Consider the following 27,896-nt stretch of genomic DNA (forward strand, 5'->3'; position numbering starts at 1 on the left):
TGCAAATATGCATCTGCCTTAGGCATTTCCAACACATCTTTGAGGAGAATTTTGCATTAAGACCTTAATTTCTATCCATACAAAATGATGGTAGTACAGTAAACTCACCGAGAGAGACTGGGAAAGCTGTAGAGAGTTGTGTGTGAACATTCTGTAAATCGTTCAACAAGATACCATTGTCATGTGCAGCGATGAGGCACATTTTCATTTGAATCGTGGCGTAAATAAGCAAAACTTTTGCTATTGGGCTGAAACCAACCTTTGTGAACTTCATCAGAGTGAACGTGTTACAGGTTGGTGTGCTGTTGCAGAATTTGGCATTATAGTCTCTTACCTTTTTGAGGAGGGGGGAGCAATGGTCACCGTCACTTCAGAACGTTACATATTTTTTTGTGGCCCCAACTGGAAGAAATGGATGTGGTGGATGCCTGGTTTCAACAAGATGGAGCAACAATTCATATGGCGCAGAGATCCATGCAAGTTTTGCAGGAGATGTTTCCGGGGAAGCTGATCTCCCAGCACAGCAATATCAGGTGGCCTTCACATATTCGCCTAATCTCGCTCTGTGGGATTTCTTCTTGTGGGACTATCTCAAGTCCAAGGTATACACACCGACCTCAAAACCTTGAAGCCCTCAAGCACACTATTCATCACGAAATTGCCGCTATTTCCCTTGAAATGGTTGAACAAGTCATGCAAGCGTTCAGAAATCGTCTCAAAGAGTGTATCACTAATGATGGCCACCACCTTGAAGACATTTTTAAAACACAGTGAAAAAACATCTATTTTGTATACCCCTTCTTGTGTTGTAATGAAATGTATTTTATCATGTAGAATTTTTGTAAAATAAACGTTTGAAATGTGGTACTTCTTTTTAGCTCACCCTGTATATGTATATGTCAATATTAGTGCTGGGCAATGATTAAAATGTTTAATCGCGATTAATCGCAGACAATCATAACAACCACATTGTTATGTGCAAAATTCAATAAAGAAGTCAAAAGTAGAGTATTGTGTGTATTTGGTTTGCAAAACACTTTAAACAAATAAGGTGCTTTTTAACAGCAGTATTCCCTTTACATAGTAGCAGTTATAATATTTCTTGTAACTCTTAACTTAAACATTAATGTAATCAAATCAAATATAAAACCAAAGCTATTTGCCACTGCCAGGTTATTAACGTTTATAGAAAAACAAGTTAACCTCAGAGTCCAGAGGCATAATCACAACATTATAACAGGCACCTTCCAAGCAACAGCAAGTTAACATTTCTAAATCTGTTTTAATTTTTATCTGAACAGATACCAGCAGAAACATTTTTTTTTTAATGAGGGAGCAGCATAAACAGTCTATGTTCAGTAGCAACTCTTTGAGGGCTAATATTTTTTTCAATAAACAAACAATGATTTCAAATATAAATCAACAAAAAATGTCTGTTGCTGCCTGTTTGCAGCAGCAGCGCCTCGACGGCCAGTAGGAATGCACGGTGGGTGGGCTAGCGGTCTTTGTGAGACAGATGCGCGCGGGTGGCAGTTGCAGTGAGACGCAATATGGTCTGTCCTCCCAGGCGAACACTGCCATAGGTGCATCAGCTAGACAAACATGTTCAGCACCACGATCAGCTGGGAACCGATCAGCCGATGCCGGTACCTCACTTTCATTTTCAACCTAAATCTCCAGGGGCCTCATGCATAATGCTGTGTGTAGAATTCACATTAAACCATGGCGTATGGACAAAAGCGGAAATGTGCGTATGCACAAAAAAATCCAGATGCATAAATATGTGCGTACACCAACTTCCATGTTCTTCTGCTACATAAATCCCAGTCAGTGTGAAAAGTAAAGCACAAGCACGTGCCTGCCGCCACTCCCCAACTCCTCCCAGAATTACGCCTCTTTGAATATGCAAATCAATATAAACAGCCCCTTAAGCTCAGTGTTCTGTGAAAAGACAATGGCAAAAGCACAGGGGAAATAGAAGAATTTCAGTGAATACCAAGTGAAGGCAAGGAAAAACGTACTATTTGTTGGTTTAAGCAGTGATATAAACAACAAAAGGAAGTTGATCGAGTAACAGAGTGGAGGAGAAACTCAAAAGTTCAATTTCAGAAAGTCACAAAGTGTCCGAAATAAATAAGAAGTTATCAGATATCAAAGTCACTGTGAAAAGGCGAATCGCAGCCCACCGTCTGACTGTCATATGGAAGCGTATTAGGGTACAGAGAAAAGAAAAACAAAATAGGGACATCATTTAATTTACGGCAGCTGCACTTCCTCAGAAAAGAAAGCGCTCCACAGGGTCGTCAGGACAGTGGAGAGAACAATTGGTTGTACCCTCCCCGCTCTGGAACAAATCTACACCTCCCGATGCCGCAAAAAAGCAATAGACATTTCACAGGATTCATCACATCCCGGTCATTGCCTCTTCCAGCTTTTCCAGATACAGAGCAATGAAAACCAGGACAAACCGCCTTAAAAACAGCTTTTATCCAAAAGCAATCATGGCCCTGAACTCAGAATAAGACTGCTCCATATCATTCTACCAATGTGCAATATAGACCTTAAGTCAACAAGTGCAATTTGTATATTTTGTAAAGTACTTTTATTACTATTTGGTTTGTTATTATTTTCTCTCTTCTTGTCTTTTTAACTCTTATTCCTCACACTGAGTCGACTGCACCTTCATTTTCATTGTTCCTTTGTAAAAGTGACAATGACAATAAAGATCTATCTATCTATCTATCTATTTGCAAAACCAACTGAAGAACTTGCATATGCAAGGGATTGAGCTAGCGTGAAAATGTGTGTGGCTTTACGCCAAGTTTAGTTTTTATACATCGCAATATAAGTGTGGAAACGGGCGTACACAACATTTTTGTGTGTACGCACCATTTATACATGAGGCCCCAGATCACCTGCATCAAAATCTGAGTCTGACAAATCAGAGTTCGATTCAGTGATAATGCAAAAAAAAGATTTGCTTTGAACATTCACTTTGGTATCTCTCCACAAGCCATTTTAGAAGCAGTTTGCTCTTCTCTACTCATGCACGTGCACGTAATTGAGGTCAAATCAACAATGCTAACTTTCCTTCTAGCGAAAGCGTATCGAAAAGCACTGTAACAAGAAGATCAATGATCTCTGTCGATCGCTAGCAAGACTGAGGCTTTCAAAATAATAATAACAAAAACTGCAATAACACGTCAACTTGCCCAGCCCTAGTAAATATATATGTAAAAAATATATGTAAATATAAATTTTTTTTTATTTTTTAGAAATACCCAAGCCCTTTTTTTATTCAGCACTGGGACAACAAAAGGGGCCCAATGTGATTTTTCCCTTTAGAGTGGCTGTTAAATATCACAGTTTGTCTGAGGTTACTGCTATATGAGAGTTAATTAAAATACAAATGTTTACTCCTAAAAATTTTGTTTTTTGGTTGCTGCTATGGAGCCAGGTGGGAAATTTTAAAGATTTTTTTCACCTTCAGAAGGTTTTTTTGTGCTTTGTTTTGAACCCACACAGGACCAAAATTACTGGACTGTTTGGGGAAGCATTTGAAAAGTCACTTGTTACTTGCATTTAAAACTGGTGAGGCAAAGCAGGGCAGAAAGTGGTGGTTGAAACTAACAAGATTGTAAGTAAATAACCAGCATCGTAGCATCAAATGGTTTAAAGTAACTGATTCCTTTTTGAGAAGAAGCATATAAAGAGTAACTGGATAGAGCACCTTTTCACACTCAAAAAGTAGCACCTTAGTACTAGTAGAAAGTAAAGACAAACATTCGTTATGAAGAAAGCATTCCTTTTAAGCACAGGTAGGCAGTAGACTTCAAAGTGGGTAAGCGAGAGAGTGCTGATTAGGCAAAAGTGGCAGTAGAAATAAACAAATGAATAAGTAAAGAACTAGCGGCTGATATCAATAAGCAAAATTTCTCAGTAAGAAGTTAAGCAGTTTAATAACACAAATACAAAAGTTCCTCTGCAAGGTGAGCCATGAACACTCTTCTTTTCTCAGTGGACCCCGTACATGCCTTGCACAGTACATGTGCATTGATCTCCGCCAGGTCAAGCTTGTTATAGCACAAGCAACCGCCCACCTCTGTTCTCCTGCTCACACTGAATAAGCTCACGCCTTCAGGTGCATGATGTCAACGCAGCACGGAGAAAAAAAAAGAGACAAATATATGTGACATCAGGTGTAAATTTATGGTACTTGTAAAAGTTAGCTTTTTATCATTTTTATTGTCTCAGTCACGATCACAATAACCCCCTCACCCCCCCCCCCCCCCCCCCAATCTGACCCTAACTAAATGCACCAGCATAAATTTACACCTGATATGATGCTCTTGGTTTTCAAATAATACTACATTAGCGCGATGATGTTTTCTGATTGGTACTATTCATGTCATAAAATGATTTCTTCAGAATGTCACATATATTTTGTCTCTTTCTTTTTTTCTCTGTGCTGCATTGACATCATGCACCAGAAGGGGTGAGCTTATTCAGTGTGAGCAGGAGAACCGAGGTGGGCGGTTGCTTATGCTATAACAAGCTTGACCTGGCAGCAATTAACGCACATGTACTGTACAAGGCATGTACGGGGGCCACTGAGAAAAGAAGAGTGTCCATGGATCACCTTGCAGAGGAACTTCGTCGTCGCTTCATACAAGAAAAGGAGGATGCAACATCAACAAGCTTCTGTTCCAACTCCGCCGCTTCCCCCAGGAAAGCAAACTCAGTCAGTGTCAGGTGCCCCTTCAATGTAATAGGAACCACAGCATAGAGAGAAGTGTGTACATTGCAACAGGTATACATGTCGTAAATGTAGACATGACGGTCCTTGGGTGTGTGGGAACTGTTAACATTTGAATTTAATGATTGCATATAGCACGGAAGTGACCTCTCTGTACTATTCTTTCCTCTGCAAGTCCTGGAGTACAAAAGAAACACCACCATGCACCAAAATGTGGAGACTGGGAAAGATCGGAAGAAAAGAAAGAAAAAAAAAAAAACGCGGTCACAGATTAAAACCACAGGAGGCATGCAAATGAATATGAATAAAATGAATATAATGTTGCATCAGTGCCACAATATTTTCCGAAATGTACTATACAGGTCATAAAATGAATAATTCCAAATATCATGTATGCCTATGTCACTGTTTTTTTTGTCAGTGCGGCTTAGACGTCATGGACCGTAAGGTGCATACTAATTTAGCGTAAGCAGAAACACTCAATAAAACAAAACAAAAAATCAAGTGACAATGAGATACGAATAAGGCAGATTCGCCAGCATTTGTGTGTCAGCTTTTATCCATCCAGATCAGAGAATTTCCAGTTCCATTGTCTCAAAATACCACTCACATCTACAGTTATTCCCAGTTTCAAATAAAAACTAACAGCGTTAGTTACAAGTACTATAAATTTACACTGGCTGCTATAGACACAAATCAAATGCATGTGTTTATTGTATAATATTAACAATAAGAGTAGCACACTACTCCAAACAGTAAATATACGAGGCAGTCAGGATCGAACTGGGGGACTCTTGATTACAAGTCACCAATTCTTACCACTGCGCCATGGAAATTGTTCTATCATCCTTGAACTTTTGTTAAAGTGTTTATTTGATCTTTGGACTTCAGGCTTTACACATTATATAGTTTATGTCTACATTTTGTCATTTATTGCTAAAATATGAAAAACGATTCTGTTTTAACGATGTGTTTACAGAGATTACTGTACAAACGAAACACACATGAAATGCATGTGTTCCAAATAACAATCTATTATTTCCCTATACAACTCTAGGTACCTGACTCTCAAATAATCATGGCTGGAACTGGGAGAACTTTGTGCCCGTTCTGCGGCGGTGGGGTGGGGGGGGTGGAATAGTAGGCTGCTTGTCTTGATCGGCACATTTACAAGACAAAAGACGCTGACAAGGAGGTGCGAAGGGAATTAAGGTGGGCCAGATTTACGAGTTTTTTTTGTAGGCTTTGGGACTTTTAGTGTTATGTGTGGAGACAATTGAGGAGCAGTGGAACAGAATTTAAAACATTGCAGTGGGTAAGTAAAGAGGTAGAACATGAAGCTGCAAAGGAAAAAAAACAGCTGTATGAGGTGTACAAGACTGATAACTCCAATGCAAACCGTAGGGCATATTACAGAATAAGGCCAAACACTGAGAAGGATAATTGGGAAGCTAAAAGCCATTTAGAGTGGAACATTGCAGATAAGGCAATAGATGACCCACAGTGATTCTTTCAATGTTTCACTAGAAAGGAATAGTCAAGGAGGAGGTGAAGTGTTTCAGGAACAGTAAAGGGGAATTAAAAAATACAGACAGTTAATTTGCATTTATTCTAAAGTCTTCAGATATGAGAAAGTGGATAACTACCCCAGCAGTAACAGGGACTACTTAGGAGAAACTGAGTGATTTAGAAATTGTAAAGGGGGAGGTATTGCTCAGATTAGGCTGAAATCAAACAAATCACCAGGACCAGATAATATTTATTCATGAGAGCTTAAGGAAGTTAGTGAGTACATATATAAACCCTTGGTGCAAAGGATTAGAAAATTGCAAGTATTACCCCAACATATAAAAAGGGTGATCAGGCAGATCAAAGTTACTACACAGTCAGCATGGCACTGCCAGAACTAAACACTAGCATAGAGAATTGTTTGCGTACTGAAGTGACTATAGCTGCAGGTGGAAGTCCCATTTTACTTATGGTGCCAAGCAGTTGTGTTGCGGTACAGCAGTCTATTATACTATTGCTATTATATTATAGTAATAATAATAGCAGCTCACTACTCAAAACGCAGAGCGCCCGGACTCAAACCTGGAACCTTTTGGTTATAACGCAGCAGTTTTTACCTTCTCACCATCCAAGAATGCATATCAACTTTCTGTCGATTGACATTTGAGCTTGGGTTTGTAACTCATTGACAGCAACATGCAAACTGAATGATTTTTATTTTCTTTGGTTATACCCTTGAATAAAAATGCATGTTTATTTGATATATGAACTAAAGTCTTCACACATTATACACTTTACATCATTTTTAGTAAAACATGGAAAAGGTTTGATTTAGGCACGTGTTCAGCATTTCTTGCCTCAAATTTCTTGTCATCCTACACTTACACAGACTGCTGTAGACACGGAACACACATGAAATGTATGTATTCCAAATAACAATATAAATTTACCCTATACAACTCCAGGAAACTCACACCCAGATAAACACACTTGAGCTCTGAGAATTTTGTGACTGACTTCTGCTCTGTCAGGTCTGGGAGGGGGCTGGGGTCTAGGGGTGGGATAGCAGTCTGCTTATGCTGATCGAGTCATTTACCAAACAAAAGACGCTGATGGTAGATGAAAGGAATTTAATATGGCCCGGAATTACAAGTTTTTTCGTAAGCTTCAGGGATTCTAGTGCTAACAAAATACATTTAGCCCTTCAAACTGAAGTAAATTGCATCCATCCCTTTTTCTAGGTATACAGAATGTCATGCTTTTAGAATCTTATCTCTTAAGACCTTTAAGTGTAGTTTAATCACAAACACTTTGTTTTATAGTTTCATATGTCTTGAAAGTCATTATATTTTGCACGTTTTAACAAATGATATCCACCAGTTTTAATTAAAGGCCTTATTACTAGTTTTCTTCTAAAGATTATTGTAAATCATTGAAAATATATTAATTTGCAAACCTATATGTGCTAAAAGTGTCTATCTTGTCAATTTCATGCATAAAACAGGGCACTCACTCAGGGTGAACCTTGAACCTATGCAACAATAAATTTGAACTTGAACACTGATTTACTAAATGTGCATGTAAAATTTCTTCCTCCACATTCTTATTTACTCTTCCTTCCCTACTCATGTGAGCGGAAGGAACAGAGTCCAAATAAATAAAGCTAACTTCCCCTCTAGTAAAGAGAGTCCAACTAAAACATAATAGCTTATTTTTCTGACGTTTACAGCTGATTGCTGCCCTCTACCACTAGATACTGACATCCGCCTACAGCTGTATGTGTCAACATAAATTGACACCCGCATCCAAAGTGCCACAAATAAACCAATATGCTGATATGACTAAAAGTCTGTGGACACCTTACCATCCCATTCCAAAAGCATGGTCATTTACAGTATATGGAGTTGAAACCCTAACACTGGGAAGGCTTCCAACAAGATTTCTGAGTGTATGTGACTGTGGGACTGTATGCCCACTCAGCCAGAAGACCATTTGTAAAGTCAGGTGCTGAAGTTGTATGAGAAGACCTGAATAGTATTCAGCATTTCAATTCATCTCAAAGGTGTTTAATGGGGTTGAGGTCAGGGCTCTGTACAGACCACTCGAGGTCCTCCATCCTAAATGTGTCAAGCCTTGCCTTCATTCATCTGGTACACTGGGGCAGTCATTTTGAAACACAAAAGGGCCATACCTAAACCACTGCCACAAAGTTGTAAGCAAACAACTGTCTAATAAGATGTTTTTTTTAGGTATTAACAGAACCCACTACAACCATGGTGCCTAGCCTAAACCCTAAAAATCAGCTCCAGAATACAGTACGCATTGTGCAGTCTGGAGGTAGTGTTCTTCTGGCATCTACCAAACCCAGATTTATCTTTCAGAAAGCCAGATAGTGAAGCATGATTTATCACTCCAGAGAACATTTTCACTGCTACAAAGTCCAATGGCAGTATGTTTAACAACACAAAAGTCAAAACTTGTGTGCCATTCGGCCAAGGAAACCCATTTAATGAAGCTTCCGATGCACAGTTCTTATGCTGACATTGCTTCCAGAGGCAGATTGGAACTATGTTGTGAATGATGCAACAGAGGATACATGATTGTTGAGCGCTATATACCCTAGGCCTTAGTGGCCCCACCCTGCAGGTCTGCATGTTGTGCCACTTTGTCACTGATCTGTTGCGACTCCAAGATGCTTCCACTTCAAAATAATATCACTTACAGTTTACAGGACAAATATAGCAGTGCAGAAATCTCACAAACTGACTTATGGCAAACGTGGTATTCTAGGACAGTGCCACATTTAAAGTCTGATGTCTTCAGTATGACCCATTCTACCGTCCATGTTTGTCACTGGAGACTGAATTTTATGCACCTCTTAACAAATGGGTGCTGCTGAAACACCTGAATTCAAAATTCAACAATTGGGTAGTTTTGGGTTTGTGTACACAAGCTTTTGGCTATACAATCTAATTTATGTATAGGTTCCTGTTACTAGATTGCATGCAACACATTCTTTTCTGCTTTAATGCAATTTTGCCCTGCAAAGGTCTGGTGTATTGTCCACCATGATTGATTCCTGTCTTGCGCATAGTGCTATGGGAATAATGACTGGGTCCCTGTTACCCTGAAATATGGTTACCCCTCAGCACGTGAAAGAATAAACGGATATGCCTGTAATTGTCTGTTCATTTCTTCTGACCTGAATGCACACTACATCTATATTCGATCCAACTCTCGATCTTTCGGTACTTGCACATACACTCTTTGGGTGTGTAGTGACAAGATAATACCAGTGGCAACCAAGTGATATCTTTGCAATATAACACAAAACATTTGCTAAATAACACAGCAATTACTGCAAAACAACACAATAAAATGTTTTGAGTGGTGAAAATAAGATTCCACAGGCATCCGAAGTGATGTATCAGTCGATTTACTCTGTTCTGCCACATGAGAGACTGGTAGCTTTATTCCAGAAAAATACTCTTATACAAGAGCTTTTGTTATTAAACATACTTGGGTCTAGTGTGTTGCACATCTAAAACCACAAAGAAAATTAAGGTTCAGATTCTAACAGTGTACGATATAAGTTTATAAGTTGTTAATCTGCATGCAACTAGTCAGTTGAAAAATTTACTGTCAAAGCTGCTCTTCTTCCTAAAGTCTGAATTGCAGTATCTATTATCCACAAGATGGGAGTACAGTGCTATCAAAAATCATACAAGTGCACACTTTCACATATAGTGTGAACCTTTGGAAATCTTCATGACTTGCAACTAAAATCTGTCCATATCGAAACACTGTACAATGCAACCACAAAATGGCATTTCATACAGAAGCCTGATCTAGCCATAGAAAAAAAACATATACAGTAATCCCTCGCTATATCGCGCTTCGCCTTTCACGGCTTCACTCCATCGCGGATTTTATATGTAAGCATATTTAAATATATATCGCGGATTTTTCGCTGCTTCGCGGGTTTCTGCGGACAATGGGTCTTTTAATTTCTGGTACATGCTTCCTCAGTTGGTTTGCCCAGTTGATTTCATACAAGGGACGCTATTGGCAGATGGCTGAGAAGCTACCCAGCTTACATTTCTCTTTCTCTTGCGCTGACTTTCTCTGATCCTGACGTAGGGGGATTGAGCAGGGGGGCGGTTCCCACACCTAGACGATACGGACGCTAGTCTAAAAATGCTGAAAGATTATCTTCACGTTGCTATCTTTTGTGCAGCTGCTTCCTGAAACGACATGCTGCACCGTGCTTCGCATACTTAAAAGCTCGAAGGGCACGTGTTGATTTTTGCTTGCTTGTTTTTCTCTGTCTCTCTCTCTCTTTCTGTGCTCTTGACGGAGGGGGTGTGAGCTGCCGCCTTCAACAGCTTTGTGCCGCGGTGCTTCGCATACTTAAAAGCCAAACAGCCCTATTGATTTTCCTCTGCCTTTATGACAGTCTCTGCTCCTGACCCCTTTGAAGAGGAAGATATGTTTGCATTCTTTTAATTGTGAGACGGAACTGTCATCTCTGTCTTGTCATGGAGCACAGTTTAAACTTTTGAAAAAGAGACAAATGTTTGTTTGCAGTGTTTGAATAACGTTCCTGTCTCTCTACAACCTCCTGTGTTTCTGCGCAAATCTGTGACCCAAGCATGACAATATAAAAATAACCATATAAACATATGGTTTATACTTCGTGGATTTTCTTATTTCGCGGGTGGCTCTGGAACGCAACCCCCGCAATGGAGGAGGGATTATTGTACAGTATTTTCAAATCATAAATGCATTGTTTTACAAAATATACTTATATGCTTTCATGTTAGAGGATCATGCACAAGTAGTTTCCCATCTGTGGGCAATTATAGTGACTAAACCAGAAACCCATACAGAAAGTTAATTTAGGTCATATAATATATCAATGTAGTTTTAGCTATATGTCACACACTATTTGAAACAGGATGAGAAAGTGGCATTGTAATTAGTGTTCCTGCCTCACAGATTGAAGTGCTCAGGTTTGAATTCCTGTAAAGTCTGCATCTTTATCCCATGTGTAGGCAAGATGATTTATGCGCATGAGTGATGTATCATAATCACTCCTAATCCATTACTGGCAGTATTTGGTGTACTACCAGCTTGAATTATGGTGAACATGGAGAATTTGATGGTGACACCAAGGCTGCCTGATAAGTATTAAAAGATTTTTGTCCAAAATTATGTCAATTTAGTGTAGTACTGGGCGGTATGACCAAAATTCTATATAAAGGTATTTTTCAAAATTATACCGGTTTCACAATATTGGACTGTATTTTTTCCCCGTGCACGAGTGGATGTTAACCACATTTTCCACATCAATTACTGGCTAAGAATAACCTATTCCACTGACATAAGAACTGTACATTGTACAAAAAACATTTTAATGTGCACACAAGTATCAATACAGGTTTGCATGGCCCCATAAAGTGATAGTTTTCAAGGGGGTGGCACTAATGAAGAGAAGGAATTATATTGCATGACAGATGCAGTCAAAATATAGAGCCTTTTTATTGAACAAAGTTTGCAAACAACTTAAAACTAAAATTTTGACAACATATTTTCAACCATCCAAAGAGGCATTTAGACTTAGTAAAATATCCAGAGCTGCTTGTCAAAAGTTGTATTGCACTGAACATGTCTTAGAAAAGGAATTAATAGTAAATCTTTTTTGTAAACCAACTACACTTTGTTAATGTTAACAATCTCTGTCCACTGACATGTTAAAGTGACTTTTTAAACAACTTTACCATCATTAAACTGCAAAATATTTAAACTAATAAATAATAACAATACAATAAATAATAGTGCAACTTCCAGTAATAATATTATTACTTCCAAGACTTCAAAGCCCAGGTGCATTACACAGTATTCACCAAATTAAAATAAATTAAAACAAGTGCAACTTGGTGATGACATCTTTACCAACTGAACCATCATTAAGGCAAACTGCATTAACATGGACCTTGCTTCAAGCTAAGCTATATACATAAATAATAAAACTGCAACTTGCATTTATAATGCTATTTGTGGTATAGCCCTATAGAAGCGTATTAGGGCCACGGTGAAGAAAAAAAAAAACCTATATGTTGAGATTAAAGTTGACATTTCCACCTTATTCTCATAGTTTATTTTGTCATTAAAGTAGAATGTCGTAAACTAAACTTCATCCTAAAATCAATGTTTAATTTACTAGATTTTCTCAAACCCCGTCATAAGCTAATGTAGTACATTAAATGCTTTGTGTTCTTAAACTGATTTCCTCTGCACTAAGAGGAGGCGCCGGCAGCGATCGCCACACAGAATACATTCACTTCATGATAATCCTGCTCTCTGAAAATGTAGAATGCTAAGATAAATTTTCATGATGAAATGCATTAAAGCAGGTATTAAACATGCACGGTAGTGCTGCTCCCTCGCAGTAAGGGGTCCCCAGGTGTATTTTCAGTATAGAGAACTTTATGGCAGGTGTGACGAGGCTCCAAAAAACTGGATGTATGAATGGGTATCGCACAGGTTTAACTTAAATATTGTGTAAATATTGGGTTTGTGATCTGGTGGTTGGAGACACGAACACAGAATTCAATGCATGTTCTTCTGAGCAGGCTTTCTTTATTGCATGCGTGTTGTCTCTGTCTGATGTACCAAACCCGCAGTTCCTAGCTTTCCTTTTTCTTTCTCCACATAACCAATCATCACACAATAAACGTCTTTGTGAAATTAAACATAGTTATAAACTTAGACCACAGAGTGTTCAGAACTTTAAAAAAATCTTCGTTATACATGTTTAATTATGCCATCCATTCAGGGTTGCGTCCATCCCAGTAAGCATTGTGTGCGAGGCAGGAGCAAATCCTGAACGTGGTGCCAGCACATCGCAGGGTGAATACGAGCAATACATACACTAGCAGGGTCAATATAGCATAACAAAACCCCACATCCTACATGACTTTGAAAGGAAACTGAAGCATGCAGAGTAAACCCACCAGAAAAACATGCAAATTCAAAGCGGGGAACACCTGGGACCCCATTGCTGCGAGGAAGCAGTGCAACCTCCATGCCACCGTGCCCCCACATAATACATGCATGCTTTAATGCATTTCATCATGAAAATGATATCAAGTATTTATCTTAGCATTCTAAATGTTCAGGGAGTAGGAATATCATGAAATTAATGTATTCTGTGTGCTGCCTGCACCTCCTCTTAGTGCAAGAGGAAGTCACTTTAAGAAGCACGTAGCGATTAACATGGCTCCGGGAACACTTAACACAAAGCATTTAATGTGCTACATAACTTATGGCGGGGTTTGAGAAAATCTAGTAAATAGTCAATTTAAGATGAAGTTTAGTTTACGATGCTCTACTTTAATAACAAATTACGAGAATAAAGTCATCATGTCGACTTTAATCTCGACAAACGGCGAGAATAAAGTAGAAATGTCAAGAATAAAGTCAACATGTCGACTTTATTCTCGTCCTAAGCGTCGACATTAAAGTGGAAATGTCAAGAATAAATTCAACATGTCGTCACGCTATTACATAGTACCCAGGTACATTACACAGTATTGAAAAAAATAAGTACAATTGGCTTGTAGTTTTATCCAGTAGTATAGAAACAGTATTCACACATTTGAACATAATGGTCCACATCCAACCTTTTAAATCCAAAGTATCTCCAGACAACAGACGTGACTCCTATATACATGAAATTAAATTTAAAAATTTTAGTTGAATTATGGAATGCTTGGAACATATAGGCTTCCACCTGTGATCAACTGTAATCATTCAGATTAGTTAACACAAGAATTACCAGAACCTACGAAAAAACTTGTGCATCCAGCCCACCTTAAATCTCTTCTTAAATCCGTTCACACCTCTCCGCCAGCGTCTTTTGTCCTCTAAATGTGCTGATAAAGACATGCTGCCAGCAGCCGGCTATTCCATTCCCCCCACCAACTTAGAACGTGCACAAACTTCTTACAGCCCATGCCTTGATTGATTATCTGGGAGTGACTGAACTGGAGTTTTAGAGTGGAAATAATAGATCGTTATTTGAAACACACGCATTTCATGTGTGTTCCGTTTCTACAGTAATCTGTGTAAACACATTGTTAAAACAGAAACTTTTTCATATTTTAGTAATAAATGTTACAAAATGTAGTAGGCATAAACTATAGAATGTGTAAAGCCTGAGTTCCAAAGATCAAATAAGCACTTTCACAAAAGGTTCAAGGATGATGTAACAGCTTCCGTGGCGTAGCACGCTAAGATTTGCTTTTCAGATCGTAGCAGCTTTGCTGTGCCTCACAGACCTGAGTTCGATTCCCCGCTGGGGATAAAGTATTACTTTTTTTTTCTTTTTAACCTCAAACGGACATAAAATTTATAAATTGGTATGCACTGTCAGTTAATGAGATAGTTATATTTTCATGTGGGATGCTCCTTTTAAAATATTTTTTTAACAATTGAGACTGCAATTAACATGAACAACTGTCCTTATAACTGTTATTTTTAAGATCCATAACACACAGACAGACAGAGCACTGCGTAATAGAGAGACAGACATGCAGAGAAGTCACTAGATATATAAATAAACAGGGAAGGCACATGTACTGAAAGAAAAAAAAGATCAACATGTGCGTTGTTCCTGCTGCACTGAATAAGCTCACGCGCTCTAACATCACCCCTCCCCCCGATCTGACTCTCTAAGTAACAGCACAAGTACAGACGCAAACTAAGTGTAATCAAGAGTCCCCGGTTCGATCCCCACTCACTCCTATATTTGCCGTTTTCAGTAGTAAGCTGCTCTTTTTGTTAATATTATACAGTACACACATGCACTTGGTTTGCGTCTGTACTTGTGCTGGTCTGTGAGGCACAGCAAAGCTGCTGCGATCTGAAAAGCAAATCTTAGCGCGCTACGCCACGGAAACTGTTGTATCATCCTTGAACCTTTTGTGAAAGTGTTTATTTGATCTTTGGAACTCAGGCTTTACACATTCTATACTTTATGCCTACATTTTGTAACATTACTAAAATATGAAAAAGTTTCTGTTTTAACAATGAGTTTACACAGATTACTGTAGAAACAGAACACACATGAAATGATTGTGTTCCAAATAACGATCTATTATTTCCATTCTAAAACTACAGTCCAGTCACTCCCAGATAATCAATCAAGGCATGAGCTGGGAGAAGTTCGTGCACGTTCTACGTCGGTGGGGGGATGGAATAGCCGGCTGCTGGCAGCATGTCTTTATCAGCACATTTAGAGGACAAAAGACGCTGGCGGAGAGGTGTGAACGGATTTAAGAAGTGATTTAAGGTGGGCCGGATCTACGAGTTTTTTCGTAGGCTCTGGTAATTCTAGTGTTAATGAGATCTTAGAGAATTTTAGTGCTTGGAAGTGCGACTGAAAGAAATCAATCTACCAAGTTGTGGTCAGGCACAACTCCTGAGAAGTATACAAAAAATTCAAAGGCTCTATCAATCCCTAGGAGCACAGTAAAGTCCATAATTAAGAAGTGGAAAGTGTTTGGTATTCCTAGGACACTTCCCGGATCAGGCTGTCCCTGCAAACTGGAAGACCGAGGAGGAAACTGGTCAGAGAGGATACCAAGAGGCCTATGGTAACTTTGAAGTATTACAGGAATTTTTGGCAAAAAGTGGTCATAGTGTGCATATGATAATTTCACAAATGCTCCACAAATGTTGCAAAAAAAAAAAAAAAAAGGCCACTCCTCAAGAAAGGCAACATCAAGCCTCAATTGAGCTTTGCCAAAATGCACCTTGAAGATTCTGAGGCCAAATGGAAAAAGGTGTTATGGTCAGATGAGACCAAAATCAAACTATCTGGCCTCATCACCAAACTGTATACAGTTGTGCTTGAAAGTTTGTGAACCCTTTAGAATTTTCTATATTTCTGCATAAATATGACCTAAAAAATCATCAGATTTTCACTCAAGTCCTAAAAGTACATAAAGAGAAACCAGTTAAACAAATCAGACAAAAATATTATACTTGGTCATTTATTTATTGAGGAAAATGATCGAATATTACATATTTGTAAGTGGCAAAAGTATGTGAACCTCTAGGATTAGTAGTTAGTTTGAAGGTGAAATTAGAGTCAGGTGTTTTCAATCAATGGGATGACAATCAGGTGTGAGTAGGCACCCTGTGTCACTGAAAGAACAGGGATCTATCAAAGTCTGCTCTTCACAACACATGTTTGTGGAAGTGTTTCATGGCAAGAACAAAGGAGATTTCTGAGGACCTCAGAAAAAGAGTTGTTCAGGCTGGAAAAGGTTACAAAACCATCTCTAAAGAGTTTGGACTCCACCAAATGGAGGAAATTCAAGACCATCGTTACCCTCCCCAGGACTAGTCGACCAACAAAGATCACTCCAAGAGCAAGGCGTGTAATAGTTGGTGAGGTCACAAAGGATCCCAGGGTAACTTCTAAGCAACTGAAGGCCTCTCTCACATTGGCTAATGTTCATCTTCATGAGTCCATCATCAGGAGAACACTGAACAACAATGGTGTGCATGGCAGGGTTGCAAGGAGAAAGCCACTGCTTTCCAAGAAAAAAAAACATTACTGCTTCTCTGCAGTTTGCTAAAGATCACGTGGACAAACCAGAAGGCTTTTGGAAGAATGTTTTGTGGACAGATGAGACCAAAATAGAACTTTTTGGTTTAAATGAAAAGCAATATGTTTAGAGAAAGGAAACCACTGCATTCCAGCATAAGAATCTTATCCCATCTGTGAAACATGGTGGTGGCTGTATCATGGTTTGGGCCTGTTTTGCTGCATCTGGGCCAGGACAGCTTGCCTTCATTGATGGAACAATGAATTCTGAATTATATCAGAGAATTCTAAAGGAAAATGTCAGGACATCTGTCCATGAGCTGAATCTCAAGAGAAGGTGGGTCATGCAGCAAGACAACGACCCTAAGCACACAAGTCGTTCTACCAAAGAATGGTTTAAGAAGAATAAAGGTAATGTTTTGGAATGGCCAAGTCAAAGTCCTGACCTTAATCCAATTGAAATGTTGTGGAAGGACCTGAAGCGAGCAGTTAATGTGAGGAAACCCACCAACATCCCAGAGTTGAAGCTGTTCTGTACTGAGAAATGGGCTAAAATTCCTCCAAGCCGGTGTGCAGGACTGATCAACAGTTACCAGAAACGTTTAGTTGCAGTTATTGCTGCAAAGGTGATCATTTACCCATATCAGTGATTGGTTTTTTTTTTCTGTTTCTTTTATATCTTTCACCTGGCTGTTATAAGTTGCATTGAGTAAATAAATACAGCTTGAGAAATATTTTTCATTCATTCATTTAAGTATTAAAATGTGAATATTTTGAGAGGAGTGATTCTTTTCTATACCCACTGTATACTGTCTAACTAAAGTGTATTCTAAGTGTGAATGGCTAAAAAAACATCTTTTCTGAGATGTTAATTCAAAAGTCCCTCTCCCACCTTTCCCCAGGATTACTGAAGGTTAACTTTTTTGAAAAAAATGTAAATATTGTTGAAACACTCCTTAGTCTTCACCACGATTAACCACTGCTGCCTCCGAGATAGATATGGAGGTAAGGTATAGAAAGTTGGGTAGGTTGCTTTTAACAAAATTTCTAATTTATTTTTTGACATTTAAATGACACAACACTTTCCAAACTGTCCTATAATAAACAATTAATCCCTTTAGCTTCACACTTAAAAATCATAGGTACATAATCTACAGATACTGCAGTCTCCTGTTTTTTTTTGTTTTTTTTTTTAAACTATACTAGGCGTTAGACAATTGGCTCCTGGGACTAATTAAACTCAAACTCCCAGATGCTCCCAGACATGCTCAGAAAAACAATCCCCTTGGCACTGTTAGATGGGAAATATATATAAAACTGAACAGGGAAAAAATGTTTATATATCACAAAAGTAGAAATTACACTTTGAGGGCTCAATTCCTGCCCCGGAATCACATTTTCTAATGGTATGTGCTTGCTGTTGGAACAGGTATATAAACTGTATTCACAAAAAGTGTGCAAGAATTTCACAAACATTAGAGAGCACTGTATAGATGAATTTTTTTTCTTGCATTAAAGTAAAATTACATTATGGGCTTTTGTTGTTTATGGTTTTACAATAAAGTTAAGCTCTTCCAATTTGATTCATGGTATTCATAAGTAACATTACATACTGCTCAACAAATCTTAAACAAATCACTACAAATCTTTAAAATATAAAAAAGGATAAAAACATTTGCATATAAAATAACACGTACCTTTACTTGTTAGTGCCACAGGGTCTGAGAGATGCCTTTTGAAGGGATTATGTACAGTTAGCACCTCATTTCTCATTCTAGAACCACTCGGTACGTTTTGAGTACTGTAGCTTGAAGACACTGCAGAGTAGCCTTTTATGCTTGTAAATGCTCGTTTTGAACTACAATTTGAGGTGCCTGTCTCTGATGTCAGTATTTCAGAAACAACTTGTTTATTAATAGCTGTTTTGAGGCAATGTATACCTTTAGATGGAGCATTTCCTAAACAAGTACTTTTTCCAGGATATGAATAGGACCGATTAAACAAATGCTTATGTGCAGAGCTCAGCTCATTTTTATTTTGATCGTTGTTTCCAGAATATACTGAATTCCTTGATTGCGTAACATCTTTTGGCAAAAAGAAAGAGCTCAATTTTTTGCTGTGAGTGATTACCTGAGCTTCATTGGAAATAACACAATTTGTACTCTTTCTTCTTGGATCACCACTCTGGGAATCTGTGAGCTTTTCAACATCGTCACACAACTGATACAATAATTCATCGTCATCCACATCGTCCCATAAATTATCTGACTGAGATACATTTTCTTGTAGAGATCCAAGTGATTTACATGATTTACTCTGTTTAGCTGTTGGCTTTAACTGTTCTGACTTATCTCCTTGAAATTTGCCAAGTATATCTGTTAATTCTAGAGAGCCCTTATTCAAAACACATGAAGGCAATGGCAAAGATTCTGTAGAACTATTAAACATAAAAGTCTTGTTACTATTCATTTCAGTTTTTGACTTAAACTGTTGAAAATTACTACCAGATACACAAAGCACTTCTGGATTTTGCCCTCTGTTATTTGCAGGGTTAAATGCCTTCTGTGAGGCTGAGTCACTAAATATAGAAATTACATTTTGCTTGGAACTATCTTGTAAGTTTGTCTTACTTGATTCATTGATCAGAATACAATTTTCTTTTTGAACTTCAACAGCTTCTGGGTTTTGGGAAACTGCAATAATGAAAGAATCATTAATTAAGTCATCACTATCCCAGTCTTCATCAAAACCATCTGATATTTTTGACTTCGACAATTCAGATAATAGTTCACATTTGTTTAATTTTGGCTTTGAAACGAAAAGGGATGGATTCTCTTGTGAATAGGTACTGAGTAAGCTTTCCTTATTCTCAAATCCCGATGTTTCATTAGATTCATGTTTAATATCATTTGTGCAAGATTTTGTCTGCCTCACTCCAACAGTTACAGAAGTGTTTTGGTCTTGTGAAGAACTTGATGAATTCTGACTTAAACTTCCACTGGCATGTTGAGTTGGACCATCAAAAATCTCATTCATGAAGGCTTCAACATCCGGATCAACAGAATGTTGACTGAGACTTTTAATAGAATTATTCATTACAACATTTGGGATTTCCAATAAAACTGACTCTTTTGATTGAGATTTCCCTTCTTCACTGGACTCTGCCAAATGAATATGGTCCAAATGTTTGTGATTAACTTTCGAGCTTTGCTTCTTATCTTGTTGTGTCATATTTTTGTCAAATTGTTTTGCAAGCTTGATAAGATCCTCTACATTATTCTTCCTATTGAAAATAAACAAAAAGATATATTGTTATCAATTAATATCTGTCGCATTGCACTTTAAAAATCAAATGACCCTGCTTATTCTTGCAGCACCAAATGTTTCATCAAGAAAGGGGTTTGTGGACACTTCTCCTTAACACTAGAATCCCTGAAGCTTCTGATTTTTTTCATTGTTCCTGACCTCCTTAAACTTTCCTGACATACTATATGCCAAGAAGCTCATAGCTTCTTGTCACTGAGCTAATAGACTGTTTTTGTTTTGCAAATGTGTGCATTAGCAGAACACAGCCTGCTACATCCCCCTCCCCCATTCAGTCAGAAGAAGGCATGACCCTGCTGCAATCCTCACAGCTGATGTCTGTGTTGAAGTGTTTATCTGGTGATGCATTTGTAAGGAATTATATAGGTAATGAAATACCATGATTTGAAATGCATACATTTCACGGGTGTTCCGTGTCTACAACGAGCTGTGTAAATATAGAATAACAGAGGAAATGCAAGGCAAGAAATGCTGAATACACAGCTAAAACAGAAAATGTTTTTCCATGTTATAGTAGTAATGACAGAAAATGTTTTCATATGTTATTGTATTAACAACATAATGTTGATGTGAAGTACAGGATATATGAAGCCTGAAGCCCAAATATCCAATAAACACTTTCACAAAAGTTGTAACAAAACAAGTATGCTTTTATTCTTGAATTAAAGCAAAGAAAAATAAATTGGTCAACTGACATGTTGCTCAAGTCCAACCGTTAGTAGGTACAAAGCAAAAGATGTTCACATATGTATGTGTTTGCGTGTTTCATTTTTAACCATTTGTCACAGTGGTAATGCTGTTCCATCTCAGATCTACACAGATAGTACAGTGGAAAAGCTTTTGCTTTACACCCTTGAGATATTGAGATAATAGTTTTGAATCTCACGTCGTCCTTACATTTAGCCTTTGAGTAGTAAGCTGCTATTATTTTTATCATCATATAAGAAGAACATACATGTGATGTGAGTCTGTAACATCCTGCGTAAATTTATGGTACAGTGGAACCTCGAGATACGATCACCTCTGTATACGAGAAATTCAAAATACGAGGAAAGTATGAGCGAAAAATTCAGATCTAAATACGAGCATTGGCTCGCGTAACGAGCCACGAGCCAGGCTGTGGGTATAGTTCGCGGCTTAGCAAGGGGGCGTGGTAGCAGTTGCGAGCCGCGATCTGCGGTGTCTGCGTTTCTCACTTAAGTGCACAGGTGGGAAACTGCCCACATCCATGATTGTTCCTGTGGCTGATGGGCTGCAGCTGCCATGTCCTCCCCGCATATATTGAGAAGCGCGAGCCGGTTAAGGGGGAGAAAAAGTAAAAGAAAAGAGAGAGAGGGAGAGAGAGGGAGAGAGAGAGAGAGAGAGAGAGAGAGAGAGAGAGAGAGTGGGCGGGCAGGCAGGCAGGCGAGTGAGTGCAGGCTCGCGTGTAGCTGAACAGTGAGCTGAACAGGCGAGCCAAACAGCTGAAGCAGGACGGTGTAGAGAAGGTCAGCTGCATTAAGAGTGTCTCGCCTGTTGCAGAGCCCGCAGGTGAGACGCTAACAGAGAAGAAGCACCGGGGATTGTCATCTGTTTTTTAAAGACGGCATCCTTTTGACGTTTTAAGCTCGTGTTAAAGGATTGTTATTCTTGTGTATTTTAAACCTCCACTTCACAACTGTTTTAAGGATTATTTATTTAAAGATTTATTGAATGCTCTACTGCACTTTGGACACCTGTTTTGATTCTTTTAATAATCAGTTATATTATTTACCAGTGTTATTTATTAAAGGTAGACTACAGTATATATAATTTATCAGTGTTATTTGTTAGGAAAATTTTTATGTTAATATATTTGGGGTGCAGAACGGATTAACTGGATTTCCATTATTTTCAATGGGGAAGTTTGTTCTAGATACGAGAAATTCGCTATACAAGCTCAGTGCTGGAACGAATTAAACTCGTATCTAGAGGTTCCACTGTACTTGTAAATGTTAGCGCTGAAGGGATAAAAGCAGACACACATTTCTTCTTGGCGTCTTATTGAGCAAACAGACAGAGCAATGTCTATGGTGGAGGTTACTTTTTCTCGCACACGGATATTTACATCACGCGGTCATTTGAATGATTTTTTTTTTATTGAGTTTTATTGAAGAATACAAGAATAAAACTGAATAAAAAAAAATATCTACAGTAATCCCTCCTCCATCGCGGGGGTTGCATTCCAGAGCCACCCGCGAAATAAGAAAATCCACGAAGTAGAAACCATATGTTTATATGGTTATTTTTATATTGTCATGCTTGGGTCACAGATTTGCGCAGAAACACAGGAGGTTGTAGAGAGACAGGAACGTTATTCAAACACTGCAAACAAACGTTTGTCTCTTTTTCAAAAGTTTAAACTGTGCTCCATGACAAGACAGAGATGACAGTTCTGTCTCACAATTAAAAGAATGCAAACATACCTTCCTTTTCAAAGGAGTGCGCGTCAGGAGCACTGAATGTCAGAAAGTGAGAGAAAACCAAACAAATCAATAGGGCTGTTTTTCTTTTAAGTATGCGAAGCACCGCCGGTACAAAGCTGTTGAAGGCGGCAGCTCACACCCCCAGAGAGAGAGAGAGAGAGAGAGAGAGAGAGAGAGAGAGAGAGAGAGAGAGAGGAAAACAAACAGTCAAAAATCAATACGTGCCCTTTGAGCTTTTAAGTATGCGAAGCACCGTGCAGCATGTCGCTTCACGAAGCAGCTGCACACAGAAGGTAGCAACTCTTTCAGCATTTTTAGACGAGCGTCCGTATCGTCTAGGTGTGCGAACAGCCCCCCTGCTCAATCCCCCTACGTCAGGATCAGAGAAAGTCAGCGCAAGACAGAGAGAGAGAGAGAAACAAAAGTAAGTTGGATAGCTTCTCAGCCATCTGCCAATAGCGTCCTTTGTATGAAATCAACTGGGCAAACCAACTGAGGAAGCATGTACCAGAAATTAAAAGACCCATTGTCCTCAGAAATCCGCGAACCAGCAAAAAATCCGCGATATATATTTAAATATGCTTACATATAAAATCCGCGATAGAGTGAAGCCGCGAAAGTCGAAGCGCGATATAGCGAGGGATCACTGTATTACATAGTGCCTTGCCAATATATCTGTCAATCTACGGTAGTGCCTTTTACATCTATCTCTACTCTCACTGACTACTATTGTAAGGTTTCTAAACTGTTTTGGGACTCCCCCCTCACCGGGACAACACGCAGAATAGCATCCCGAAATGCAATGCAGCATCTGTTGAAGACCGCATATCCGTTGCCAGGGCAACCACAGACTCCCAGTACTGTAGCTGCTTGCAGCAAAAGCAAATCCAAGCCGATCATGTTCGTGATATAAGTGCCTGTCATCGATGGGTGATGCAATAAATATTATAAATGCAGGGAACAGTGTTACTTGGCCACGAACCTGCCTGATTGCTGTGTCTGTGTATAGGAGAGTGGTAGATCTTGCTACAATAAATAACTGTGATGTTCCTGTTTCAAGCTGAATAAGCGTCATGTTTTGGGGCGCAAGAGAGGGACTCACAAGTTACATTGTACCATAAGTGGAGTCACTGTACCGATGGATCCTCAAGAAATACAGCAAAACCCAGAGCAAGATAAGGCTCCAGCAGCTGCCGCTGCCTTGGCACGGCCATGAGATGTGCTGCCGAAGGTGGCTCCCTCAGATGACCCTGAGTGTTTCCTATTCTGCTTTGAATGTATGGCAACATTGATGCTCTGGGACAGGGGAGCCTGGACAGCAATTCTAGCCCAGTTTTTAACTGGAGAAGCCCTCCAAGCCATATGGAATCTCCCTCCCAAAATGCTCAGTAATTATGACTAACTGAAGCAGCAGATCCTCTTTCGCACGGCTGTGAGTCCGGTGGTTAAGGGGCACCAGTTTCGGCTGTGGCATATTGATCCAGATCGTCCTGAGCGAGGACAGATCCAGGACTTAGTGGACCGGATTCAAAGCTGGATCCACAGAGACCCTTTCAAGCACATTGTGGAGAAGCTCTGTATTGATGCAGTTCTGTCAGGGATAGACGAGAGCCTTTGTGATGCTACGGAACAACGTCCACTCTCTGCTGGATCTGACCAGCAGACTCATGGGTGCACAAGCCACTTGGAAAAAACAGGGATACCCAGGCTTGACCCCAATGTTGATCCAGCCGGTACAGACATTCAGGGTCGCCGGCGCCACAAGTAGAAGACACCAGAGGGCGAACACCATAGTGCGGGCTAAGCACATTCCTTGGCTCTTTTTGACTGTTTTCTCTGATCAAGCTACTGAAATGTTTTTTTTAACTCTTTTAGGGCGGATGTCGACTTTTGTCGACAGGAGGGGTTGAGGGCGAATGTCGACAAAAATCGACATCCAAGGATAGAGGGCGACAATCAGCTGTTAATGGCAACAAAACTCATTGTCACGTCGCAAGCATTCCCTCTGTGCTTGGAGGAATGCTAGACTCGTTGACTCGGCAACTAATCCTTGCGTGTGCATGAGTTACGAAATGTAAACAATGGCAAGATGGCATCTACATGTCACAAGGGAGCGAAGCGAGTGCAGAAAAGAAAACACTCGGTAGACAATGTTTTGCGCATTATCGCGGAGTCGGACTCTGATTTTTCAGAATCGGATTTTATTGACAGTGATCAGGAGATCGAACAAGAGAGTGAGAAGCCAGCATCAGCTGATCGGACACCAGCCCATGCCGTGCCAGCTGATCCGCTGGCAGCTGAACGCATTCGCGCAGCCGAGGTTCGCGTGGGAGGAATACACAGACATTGATCTGTGGGCTACCGGACTTCACAAGACGGCATGGCTTGCTGTTGGACACGACAGATCACCAGCTGCTGAACTACTTCAGGCTGCTCTCTCCTGATGCTGCTTTTCAGCTTCTGTCAGATGAGAAAAACAGGTAGGCAGAGAAATTTTTTGAATCGCGGGCTGCGCTTGCATCGCATTCTCGTTTTTCAAAGTGGAAACCCACAACAAAAGACGAGATGAAGCGCGCTGTGGCATTACAAATAGAGATGGGACAGAACTGGTGATATAACTTCAGACAGCATTGGTCCAAACGTGCTTTGTCCCCTGGTGGCTTTGGACAGGTTATGCAGCGTGATGATAGGTACGTGATGCTGCAAAGTTTTATTCAGAAAACTTGGTGGCAGTGGCATGGCACGATGGCAAACGGGTGACTTGTCTCTCTACAGTACACACAAACAATATATGTGAGAAAGTGCAGCAACAGACAATTGAAAAGTAGGCACCAAAGCAACACATATTGTAAGCAGTGCAATGTGGCAATGACTGAAATTGGCTGCTTTGAGCGAGATCAGGCTTTGCTGTGTAAAATGTATGTGACATGTATGTGAAATCAAATAGTACGCAGGCTCATACACCATGCAAGACAGTAACATTTGTCAAAAGTAAATATTTTTTGTTGATTTCAATTGCTTTGTGTTCTTTTTTTAAAAAAAGTTAAGTTTTTGGAAAAATATTCAGCCCTGGGAGAAAAGAAACAAAAAAAAAATTAGCCCTAAAAGAGTTAATATCCAGAATTGTTTTTAATTATGTCTTACATTTGTTTTATAGATACAGTATGTAATGTTATAGTAGACTTACAAATTATTATAATACATAAAATTGCACTGATAACATTCTTGATCCTACTAATGTATTAAAATTTTATAATGGCTAGTATCTAATATTCAATGCTTGTTTAATGTAGCACATTCTCTGACAGTATCTGAATTTCTAGAGGTCCCACTACTTCTACATGCAGAAAAAGCCTTTGATAAGAGTTGAATGGGGATAATGTATTTACTATACCTTACTATACAACTCAAATTTAGGTTGGTCCCAATATAACAGCATTGATTAGATTACTTTACACTAGGGCGGAAGTCTCATTCTGTATAAATGAAATAAAATAAGGATTATGTAACATAAAAAAATGGAACCAGACAAGGATGTCCAATATCATCAATATTTTTGGTATCAAACCCCTAGCTATTCATCTTAGGAATCAATTGGGAAGGACCTGAAATGAACATCTTTTTATGTTGATGATATGTCCTTGCATCTCAGATTAAGAAGTATGAAATTTGCTAGGAGAATTTAATGAAATTTCTGGATTCAAAATTAATTCAGATAAGACCATGGTAAGAACTCTCTTGCATGCCATGCTAGATCATTTCAAGATGATCCTATCAGAAAAGTTCAAATACCTATTAAGATCTATTTCCAGAGAAACAAAACAGCATCTGTATTTGCATTATAAAACAGGGCCTAACATGTAAAAGTTCAAAACGCAGGACAAAAGCCTTAAAACCTGCTGCAGTTAGAGTGTCATTTCCAGAGGGTGGGAGTGGACCATGTGTCTGTCTGGGGGGTTGCCAACTAGGATCCTGAGCTGTTTTGTTGCATGGTGGGTGCAGCAATGCACTGTACCAGTACATGCTCCCCAACCTGACCTGACCTGATAGTATATGAGAGATTGTTATAACTCCCACAAGCTGAATTGAAATGGAATATTCTATTTCTTGTCCCACTGATTAGAGATTATTCTCAGTTAGCAAATGCCTTGCCATGTGTAAGGCATGGAGGGCACATAGCTTCAAATCGTGCCTTAACATGGACAGTTGTATGTGAAGAGCTGTACGTCTAGAACATATTGAACGTGAAGTAGAACATAGAGAAATAACTCATCCTTAAGTATAGAAACAATTGAAGTTTATCAAAAAGAAACATTTCTACATGTGTAACAATGTTTCTCTATTCTTGCGTGGACTGTTTGCTTTGAAATTTCATTAAACCTTATTAAAACAAAAACTTTTTTGGACTGAGATTTCATTGGTATGCATTTGGCTCATGTTTGATCCTGCCTTACACACCAATAGGTACACTAAAAATTTGAAACCTGTCTGTTTAAGCCGGACGTCGATCACAAGATGGAAGAAAACAGTGACGATTTGAAAGACTCGACAGGTACCTTAACTTTCGCCTCATTTGACGAATCATTTGGAGTTGAACCTTTGAAAGAACTGTTAGCGGTCCTTTAGTGTCTGTATGGGCTAAAAGAACCTTCCTAGTGAATGAATGATATGCTTTCTCGATGCGTAAGCCTGAATAGCCATCCCGATGACTGTGATACAACAGACAGGGAGCATCTCCATGGCGACAATATGCAGCTCACAGTACCAGCAAAGCACAGGTTAATTTCTGGAAGACCTGGTAGAACAACATGTCGATACTCAGTCAGAAATAGACGAAAAGAACGGACAGTTATCCATCTTGATGAAGTACATAAAAGACTTGTGGAGGATGGAATATAGCTGAAAATAAGCACAGTTATTAAAAAAAGACTTATGCTTTGATGACGAAATATATAAAGTTAAATTATTATCTTTGCAAAGCAATTAAGACAAACAAAAGAAGATGCGTAAATGCTTTGATGCTAAACTGAAGACTCTAAATACAGCTCTTTGAGAGACGATGCACTGCATAAGGGAAACACGTCAAAATAAAACTGTCTCCAAGCCGCCTCCCGATTCTACAAACCAAATACTTTTGGATCAGTTCAAGGGTTACAAATTTACTGACAATGTCATTCCAGCAGACAGTGTCTCTGAAGTTTCAGTAAAAACTAAGTTGAGCAGGTTCAGCAGCTACCTCAGTTAG

The 27,896-nt window shown here is 39.2% G+C and overlaps 1 protein-coding gene across 3 annotated transcripts in view; it reads right to left on the reverse strand.

Annotated features, from left to right (window-relative positions):
- Positions 1-27,896, reverse strand: part of LOC114665813 (ewing's tumor-associated antigen 1-like) — a 67,193-nt gene that overhangs the window by 11,561 nt on the left and 27,736 nt on the right. For all 3 annotated transcript variants that reach the window (XM_028820439.2, XM_028820437.2, XM_028820440.2), the window contains exon 5: positions 18,581-20,166. In XM_028820439.2, the coding sequence (XP_028676272.2) occupies positions 18,581-20,166 (1,586 nt within the window). The remainder of the gene's footprint in view (positions 1-18,580; positions 20,167-27,896) is intronic.

Source organism: Erpetoichthys calabaricus, chromosome 15, assembly GCF_900747795.2.
Source record: "Erpetoichthys calabaricus chromosome 15, fErpCal1.3, whole genome shotgun sequence".
Classification (NCBI taxonomy): domain Eukaryota; kingdom Metazoa; phylum Chordata; class Cladistia; order Polypteriformes; family Polypteridae; genus Erpetoichthys; species Erpetoichthys calabaricus.